The sequence below is a fragment of the Danio rerio genome, chromosome 24 (assembly GCF_052040795.2).
Source record: "Danio rerio strain M-AB ecotype USA chromosome 24, GRCz13ab, whole genome shotgun sequence".
Lineage (NCBI taxonomy): Eukaryota > Metazoa > Chordata > Actinopteri > Cypriniformes > Danionidae > Danio > Danio rerio.
The window spans coordinates 29,352,220-29,362,323 of record NC_141044.1 but is presented as its reverse complement, the minus strand read 5'-3'; the positions used below and the strand labels follow the sequence as shown (position 1 = coordinate 29,362,323).

At 32.7% G+C, this 10,104-nt stretch overlaps 1 protein-coding gene across 2 annotated transcripts; it reads right to left on the bottom strand.

Annotated features, from left to right (window-relative positions):
- Nucleotides 1–5,430: 5,430 nt before the first annotated feature.
- On the bottom strand, nucleotides 5,431–9,895 carry ccl20b (chemokine (C-C motif) ligand 20b). Of its 2 annotated transcripts, XM_087308773.1 has the most exons (5): nucleotides 9,138–9,895; nucleotides 8,090–9,020; nucleotides 7,655–7,757; nucleotides 6,077–6,154; nucleotides 5,431–5,971 (listed from the first exon to the last, which is right to left on the bottom strand). In XM_087308773.1, the coding sequence occupies exons 2-5, from the start codon at nucleotides 8,157–8,159 to the stop codon at nucleotides 5,914–5,916; spliced, it is 309 nt and encodes a 102-aa protein (XP_087164899.1). In that variant the 5' UTR covers nucleotides 8,160–9,020; nucleotides 9,138–9,895; the 3' UTR covers nucleotides 5,431–5,913.
- Nucleotides 9,896–10,104: the final 209 nt, after the last annotated feature.

Below are 10,104 nucleotides of genomic sequence, written 5' to 3'. Positions count from 1 at the left end.
ATGTTTGAAATGTAAAGATATTTGATCACACCTTTAGAGAATAAAATAAATATTAGCATTTCACTCAAACAATTATACTGTGCCAAGAAACAGAAAACTTTCAATAGTCTTAATGTGATCATGTGAGTGCGGATGATAATGTGTATATAGTATTATTCAGCTGATTTAAATTTAGTCTTTTAAGAATTTGAAACTGCAGGTTTTTGAGGATATATTGCTCAACAAAAAGTATCAAAGTACAGCACAATGTCTTTGATGTCACAATATCAGTTTCCAAAAAGCAGCATTTCTTGACTAATGGCTGCTGAAAATTTAGCTTTGCATCACAGTACTGAAATAAATGTAAAATATACTCAAATAGAAAGTTTTTTTTATATTATGCTTTTTTATAGTATGCTATCAAAGTAGTATCATAGTATATCAAATAATTGCAGGCTTGTTGAGCATAGAAAGCTTCAAAAACATATACATTTTGACCACTGCTATAGAAGTGACAGAAAAAACCTGTGTAATATACACAATGCTTGATCTATATATTCCTAACTCATTTCTAAGTCACATTCAGGTGCAAACTTACCTTTGTTATCTGTGTTGAAGGTACAGACTGAAATGAAAGATTACATTTGGTGGTGTAACAAAATAAGTGGCTAGGCAGGAAATGGTGAATAAAACCCCCTTGTTTTTGTTTTCTTTTAGTCATGTGTGTGCACTGCACGATCCTCCATTTTACAGTGTTTCAGATTACAAGAAGTTTTGTGCATGTTTGTGCACTTTCGATATATTTTTTCGATTTGCAGTAAGAAATATTTTTTTTAAAAACTGAAAATTATGCATCCATATGAGTTTACATTAATAAAGTATTTCTTTTCACCTGGCTGTAAATACCCTGTTGAGCATATCTGACAGTTCATTACCCCAGCAATGAATTTTTACGCAAGTACACAGCAGTTCGAGGTGCCGTATAGGTTAAGTTGGTAATACTTGTTACGTGTTCAATGCCCTTCATAGTAATTACAATCGATTCTGCATAATTAAGTACAACCTCTAAACCTTATTCACATTCAAAACCAAACTATATTAGAAGTACATGTAATTTATTAATACTCTAAGTAGTTTATTTAACCCTGTAACAAGAATTCCTTAAAATAAAGTGCAACCATGGGGTTTACAAAACTAATGCTAGACTTGCTAAAATATACCCCTCTGTCAGCGATGCATGTAGAAGGTGCAAGCAATCACCAGCGGATCTCTTGTTGTGGGAATGCACAAAATTATTGGATTATTGGACTAAAATATTTCAAACTTTGAAAGATGCATTTGACATAGATATAGCGCTTTTGGGTTTTAGAAATGCGCGATATAAATAAAATGCATTATTATTATTATTACTACATGGACACAAATCCACTTCTGGCTAGTTTTGGATTGGCAGTAGATGTTAACCTTTCAGTAATAGTCTAAAAGGCTTTAGCTATACTTTACCATCCTGTTGAAGTGGAAACATGTTTCTCCACCCTCTTTGATGCATGGATAAAAGAAGTGTTTACTTGTATTAAATTGAAAAAAAAAAAACTAGACTATCACTTACTCGTTCTTTAAAGACATTTGACAAGTTGTGGCACTTCTTTTTAGAGTATCTGCTGACAAACTCTCTTGATTCTTAAGCTGAGCAATAATATATGAATACATAATTATTTTTAAATTTATTCATCTTTATTATGTATTTATTTATTATTATTATTATTATTATTATTATTATTATTATTATAAGCTTAATTATTCTTATTTAGTTTTATTAATGGTTAGAGGCTGCTGAGGGAAGGAAGTATTTATTTGGGGTAGTGTTAACATCAATATGGAAGGATAATTATAAAATTAAAGTTGTAATTAAGATTCCATGTTAAAGAAAATCTAATAAAAGAAACTTGAAATAAAATAAAGTGTAACTAAAAGTTAATGACCAACTAATTGGATTTTTGATTAAAGCTAAAAAACTGTGATCATTGACTTCCATAGTAGGAAAAAAGCAAATACTATAGAAGTCAATAATTACAGGTTTGCAACATTTTTCAAAATATCTTCGCTTGTGTTCAAAAGATGAAAGAAACTCTTAAAAGTTTGAAACAATGAAATGATGAGTAAATGATGACAGAGTTTTCATTTTTATGTGAACTATCCCTTTAACAACTGAACTGTCTCAATTATTGTGAAGAGGTAATAAATATTTGAATAAAAACTGCAGGTCAGTGAAGTTTTCATTTTATAAAAAACACAGAAATGTTGGGGAATCAGTAAGTGAAAAAAATCCATGTATTCTTTTCACACACATGCACTGACTGCATGATGATAAAAATACAAAAATATTTGTCAATGCACAGTTCTCAGGAGCTCACAGGTGTTTTCCAGCACTTGCTTTCAAATATGACATTGTGACGTTTGCTCTGGCCACATTTGATGTCAAAAAGTGACTTTAGTTGAGGTTTTTAGTCATTTGAAATGATATATTGTCTGCTTTGGTATTGTATACAGAACTTATACAATCACAATTAAGCTCTGGCCCTCAGTTCTGATTCAGTTTGAATATTCATACTGGAATAAATGTAGACTGTTAAATCAGATTCCTCATCACAGTTTATCATCACTGTCATACAGAACTAGTGAGGCCAGACTGTTAATCATTATATGTATTCTGATGTGTTTGAGAAGCCAGAGATGGGAATATCTGACAAATTACTGCATTTCTGATCTATGTGCTTCAGTCAACGACACCACAAGTACAAAAACATTTTGTGTTCTGCCAACAAAATGGTAAAGTAATGAAGTGATTTGTAATGAAGAAGTTGTACACTCATGTCAAATATAATGCTGTTACCAAACCACACATTAGTAAAGGCTATGTTACAGATGCCATTTAGATACAGAAAATTCTTAGAATTTTTGGCAACACTTTAGGTCACAATTCACAGTATTAACAAACCATTACAGGAGAATGGGGCACAAAGTAACACTTTTTGGTTTTCGTCAAATAATGAACAAAGTAATGGAGTTAGACCAACCATAATTTTTACCAATAACACACAAGCCTCTTCTACCAATGAGCACTGGAATTATGGTCGTCGGACTGTGCAGTATTGCCAAAAGTGCCAGGAGTAAAAATATTACTAATTACCCCACCTGCTGGGCAAGTTGTAACAGACAAAGGGTTAGTTGTAACACATATACAGGCAGATTTTGCAACATCAATTTAAATTCAGTTTACTTTAAACAGTAGCTATATTTCCTCAGTAGTTGGTTCATTTCTTTATTATTCCACATAGCACAGTATGTTTATTTATTTATTTGTTTATTGGATAAACACATTTTGAATCTATTTGCATTATTATCCATTTATCCATTATTATACAATGCATTTATTTGAATTATTAGAAATGAAATATTTATTTTCTGTTAAAACAATTTTTTTTCTATAAAAAAAATATTTTAAAAGTTCTTAACATTACACTCAAAAGTCAAAAAATTATTTTGTTTGTTTAATTGTTAACTAACCCTGCTGTGTTCCTTACATCTTTTAAAATGGTTTAAAATTGGTTTGGGCTAAAATCTTTTAGCCTGGAAAACGATAATCACAACAATATAAGATTTTACGTCCATACTTTCACAGATTTTTTTTTAAATAAAAAAAAATATCGACAATAATAAAAATGACTTTTATGCTGCAAAAAGGGTTTCTCCTGTGTTTCTCATCCAAATTTCGCCGACAATTTTCAATAATCGGCAGCAATATGTTTGCCGACACTGTGGTGAAAACCTCAGAAGCATGCCTCAGAAGCATTTATTAATAGTAATAAGGTAGAAGTTGGGTTAGGTTTTGAGTAGGATAATGATGCAGAATAAGATCATTCTTTAAACAATCTAATTAGCAGTTAATATATTAATAATATGTATTTAATAAGCCAGTAGTTAATAGCATGAGTTATGACCTAAACTAAAGTGTTACCAATATTTCAAAATACATAAACGTTTCACAAGCCACATGCTGGATCTCAATCTGCCCTGAATGGATATTTCTGGAATCGGTTTCAATTCTGATGGGTCTATAATCCCTGATAATGAAAGTCAATTCCTCATTATTGTATCAGTTCTTTATGTTTCTATTTAAAAAGACTGCAGAAACAGTTATCTCAGCATGAAATGTCACTGAAGTGAGCCTTTTTAAAAATATGAAGATATACTAGTAGCTCTGATTTGGGTAGACATGAAATGAACAACAAAAATATATATATAATGAGACATATTTGGCAGAGATAATTTGAAAATCCAGAATCAAGGTATTACAAATCTAAATAGTGAGATTAAAGCTGTCTAAATGAAGTATAGTAATGCCTATTATTATTTAAAAACTATGTTTTAATGTTTTTATGGTAGAAAATTTACAAATGTCATGATATTTAAATGATTTTTGGCTTAAAGATGCATAATTTTGATCAATACAATGGATTTTTGGCTATTGCTAAAATATACCTGTGCGTCTGCTTTAGTCATCCAGGGTGACATATATAAATGCCCAACAATAATATGATAAAACAATTAAAAACAAAACAATTAAAATGAAGCAAGAATAGAGTTTGTAAAATGCACATCAAAAGGAAACTGTGTTGAAACAAGACTACAATATACAATGTGTGTGCAGTTTACCAGTCAATCACATGTGCAAGGTGAAATATTTGTTAGAAATACAGTGCCATTTCTTATAAAGTAGAGAAAAAAAAAACTCTGAATCTATTTTTTTTGGAACTCCTATCCCCAAATGTCAAATGTCTGAACTGCCATTATTTATGTTTAACTGTACACAAATTGGCAATCTTGACAACATGGCGAACCACTTTTCAACCCTTTGGAAAGAAATTGCAAACAAGGTATTTATAATGAAACGAGGTCAATACAGAACACTCGTCCAAACATCATATTCACTCACACACACACACAAACACACACAAACACACACACACACACACCACACACACACACACACACACACACACACACACACACACACACACACACACACACACACACACACACGTTTGTTTTTGTGAAAAGTGGGGACATTACATAGGTTTCCATTCATTTTATGCAGCCCAAACCGTATATTATATTGCCCTCACCCCACCCCACCCCTAAACCCAACCATCACAGGAGATTGTGTGCAGCTTTACTCTCTGATTAAACTCATTCTGTAGGATTTATAAGCATTTTGAGAAATGAGGACGTCACCAATGTCCTCATATTTCACCTCCTTTTTGTAATACCTGTGTCATACCCATGTCATTATACAGATTTGTGTCCTGATATGTCACAAAAACACGTACACACACACACACATACACACACACACATTTTTTGTTTATTTATAAAGAGTCTACCCAAAAATGCATTGAAATGAAGGACTTTTATTTAAAAATACAATAAAGCAAGTGGAATGTAACAGAAAACAAAACCAATGTATTTATATAGCTGCACAATTGTTTATTTAATGTCACTCAAGTGGAAAAAAAATTCCTACTGTCATATACTGCCATGTTTTAAACAGAAGAGGGCAGCACTGATTAACCAAAAGCGGTCATACATTTACCAACAATAAAGACCAAAATACAAAACAACATTTGTAAATGACAGAATCTGTAAATACAAAGTCTTATATATGTAACATTTAAGAATATATATGAAACATTTATATAGTATGTGGATTAGTAAAAAACATAAACTGAATTAGTAATTAGTAATATTTGTTGACAAAATAAAAACACTTCTTAAAACAAAACAAACTTTGACTTCAGAGTAAAAGTAGTGCAATTACATAATGCCGATATAAAGAATATATTATCTTAATAAAGTAATTATAGAGTTTTAGCCTTAAGATAAAGTGGTGAACATGCTCATCGTCTTCGTCTTCATTGTTTCTGCCTTCTTCCTAAAGGGGACAGAACATTTTTACATGAATAAATTTTTTTTTAAGAGCACAACATGTGGTAAGACGGCATTTCTTAATGATGATTGCTGATAATCCTTCTCTTACTTTAGGCATAAGACTCGTTCTTGCGTCCAGTTTTGTGATGGATTAGCGCAGATTGATCTTCCTGTCACGGTGTGGAAACTGAAATGACACAAAATACCTTGAACTCCAAGACATTATCATCGAACATTTGTCTACAAAATCAAGGTCAGCTAATTATTTACTGCTGACATAACTTTTAAAAATGATAGAAATAAAAATGCTTTATGCATTACCATACTTTAGTATTAATTACAAGACAGTTTTTCTTATTTTGTCTTATATTTAAACTGTAAAATAGTGTAAAATATAATTAAAAATAACACTGTACATAAACATTTTATAATTATATAATATAATTATTCATTCATTGATTTTCTTTTCAGCTTAGTCCCTTTATTAATCCGGGGTCAACACAGGGGAATGAATCGCCAACTAATCCAGCATGCGTTTTACGCAGCACATGCCCTCCCAGCTGCAACCCATCTCTGGGAGACATCCATACGCATTCATTCACACTCATACACTACGGACAATTTAGCCAACCCAATTCACCTGTACCACATGTCTTTGGACTGTGGGGGAAACTGGAGCACCCAGAGGAAACCAATGCAAATGCAGGAGGAACATGCAAACTCCACAGAGAAACGCCAACTGACCCAGCCGAGGCTCGAACCAGCGTCCTTCTTGCTGTGAGGCGACAGCACTACCTACTGCACTACCGCGTCGTCATAATAATAAAATTAAATGTATATAATTTTTATAAAAATATTAATCATTACTTTATGATACAATCCTTTTTAAATATATGTTTAACACATTAACATATGTTTGAACAGTAAATTAGTGTGAAAACATTGTGTATCACTGTATTTCAGTCAATTAAAAATAACACTAAAGAGATTTAGGCTTAGTCTCTATTTCAGAGGTCGCCACAAGGGAATGAACCACTGACTATTCTGGCTTATGTTTTATGCAGCGGATGCCCTTCCAGCCCCAACCTAGTACTGGGAACCATACACACTCATTCACATACATTACGCCCAATTTTGTTTACCCAGTTCACTGATAGTGCACGGCTTTGGAGAGCATGTGAACTCCACACAGAATTGCCAACTGGCCCAGACGGGACTCAAACCAGCGAGTGATCTTCTTGCTGTCAGGCGACAGTGCTAACCATTGAGCCACCGTGCCGCCCTGTATATATGAAGAGATCAGATGCAAAAACCTTTAAGTGCCATCTGAAATTTCCTTTGAAAATATAATTTTTCTCAGTCTTCTTTGTTTATATTAAGATATTTCACTTTAAAGACCAGGAAAAGGACTAAGTGATATTACTGAACCTACACACAGGAGCCTGATAAAATGCTCATTTTAAAGGAAAATTTCAGCCGGCATTTAGTGGTTTTTGCATCTAAACTTTTCATATATATATATATAATAAAATTATTAATTAAATGTATATCATATTTAAATAAAAAAATTATTTCATAATACAACATTATTTAAATATATATTTTAACATATTTTTAGCTAATTAAAAGTAAATCATATAATGAATTCCTATATAATGTTTATCAAAGTATGTAAATATATACTTACATGATTGCAGGAAGATCACAACCTTCAGTCATAATTTGAATATCATATCCTTTCAGAAATCCACATCGTCTGGGATTCTTAACGTATCTCAAACAGCATATCGCTGAAAAAAAGGAGGAAAAAGTCATTTTGACATCAACAAAAAAAGTTGTCAAAAGTTGGTCAAAATAATAATAACAAAAGCAAACTTCATCACATCTGCTTTGACACCATTTGTATCGCAAGACTGTTGATTAATGTACAAACACAAGGGTTATGGTGTAAACTCAGCTGAAAGCTTCTCATAACTAAACCGGTAATCTTTTTGTTCAACATTTTCCCCCTAGAGCATGAAACATTACAATGCATATTTACAACTGAAACTGATCCATGCCATAAATGTGTTATAAAGCAGCATGTATCAGTCATAAACACATTCAAAATTTCACAACTCACCGGACTCGGTCTCCACAAGGAAGCTGAGAAGTACGATGAAGTACAAAGTGCAGATTTTAATGTTGCCCATCTTGAAAGTGCTCGAGTGTTTCTAAAAGAGTTGCTAAGAGAGCTGTTATCTTCAGAGAGAGAGAGAGAGTTGTGAAGTGATTCAATTGGATCGATGGAAGACTGGATTTATGCTCTTTATTTGGGATTTTCCCCACCTCTTGACTTTGCATCTACTCCCCTCAGATTTCTGATGCGCAGGGAATGAGTGGAAGGTACAGGTGCGTGTGTGTGTGTGTGTGTGCGAAACCATGAATCTACTTCCTTATTGCTTGCATAACCACATTCCTTCTATTCATGATCTGGCCTGATTTCAAATCTTCAGGTGTTACAGTACTTTGTAATATGTTATACTATAAAAAATATAACATAAATTCGTACTTTTTATTTCAAATTTCGCTTGTGGGGCGGCACAGTGATGCAGAGGGTAGCGATGTCGCCTCACAGCAAGAAGGTCGCTGGTTTAAGTTTCGGCTGGGTCAGTTGGCATTTCTGTGTGGAGTTTGCATGTTCTCCCTGTGCTCCGCTTTACTTCTCGCCGGAAGTAGTAAGTCATCCGGGTACTTCTCGCATACTGATATTAGAGTACTATATAGTATGGAAGTATGCAATTTCGGACGCAGCAGGGTCAGCTAGCTCATCAGTCACTTGCTCAATGGCTCTTCACTTTGCAATCGCCACAAGCCAACTTATCCAGCATATGTTTTACGCAGCGGATGCACTTCCAGCTGCAACTCATCACTGGAAAACACCCATACACTCTCATTCACACACATACACTACAGACAATTTTAGCTTACCGAATTCACCTGTACCGCATGTCTTTGAACTTGTGGAGGAAACCGGAGCACTCGGAGGAAACCCACACAAACACAGGGAGAACCTGCAAACTCCACACACAGAAATGCCAACTGACCCAGCCAAGGCTCGAACTAGTGACTTTCTTGCTGTGAGGCAATTGTGCCACTGCGCCACAGCATTGACATCTTGTTGAAACTACTTCTTTAAAATAATGCTGAAACAACAGTTCTCGTGTTTTTTAGCAACAAATTAATTTTTTTGTTGTTAAATCGACTTAAAATTGTAAAAACTATTAAGTTAATTTATTTGTATTGAGATGAGACAAAGGGATTGTGTGGAATCCAGCATTGTTTTTACAGTGACTCACCTTTTCAAAGTCAACTTTTCTCTTTTCGGCTATGGGTTTACTCACCTTTTTAAGTAAAGTAACTAATTGCTTTTTACATTTTTACAATTACACTTACTGGGTAATACCTGAACCTACCTTAAACCCACATTTTAAAACTTATTTGACCTTTTTAATTACCTTTAGCTTATAATTGTACTTTCTCAGAGAAGTATATTGCGTCTGCATTGTAAATGCACTGTAAAATAAAGTACAACCACAATTTTGCAAAAACTGCAATATGATACAAACCTCTAATTTTAGCTATAAAATTAAATGAATAAGGATTCTGAATCTGTAAAGTTAGTACGATTTAAATTTCAAATGCTGTCACTATAGTTAATTTATTTAACTCAATTTATTATATTTTGTTATGAAATTATTTTTATTTTTTAAGTAATATATTTTGCATGAAGACAAATGTTTCCTACTCGCATTCAAGCTTTCTGAAATTAAGATTTTTAAATAAAAGAGTTATCCATTTATTTGTTCAATTATTTTTTTTATCATACTAAGAAATTTGTTTTTTTCAGACATTTTTGTAAACAAATCTTTTTAGCATTTAGCATTTACAGCTGGTCACACTTTACAGTATTTTACACCATTTATACTTTAGTTGAAATTAAAATTTTTCGATTTGAACCTTCTTTTGAAAGTATTATGATCACTTACGATAAAATAAATGTAAATAAATATTTTGTCTTGGTAATTTAACCCCTGGGATTTCAAAATAACAGTATAATGAGAGTATAATTTCATTATTTGATTAAAAGTCTTTTTT

What these genes read in the sequence shown, in the direction of transcription:
- ccl20b (XM_087308773.1), bottom strand. Translation starts at nt 8,159, where the DNA reads ATGGGCAACATTAAAATCTGCACTTTGTACTTCATCGTACTTCTCAGC. An exon ending in CCTTGTGGAGACCGAGTCCG is followed by an intron (nt 7,758 to 8,089) that starts GTGAGTTGTGAA and finishes CCTTTTTTTCAG; the next exon opens with CGATATGCTGTTTGAGATAC. An exon ending in TGTGATCTTCCTGCAATCAT is followed by an intron (nt 6,155 to 7,654) that starts GTAAGTATATAT and finishes GTGTCATTTCAG; the next exon opens with TTTCCACACCGTGACAGGAA.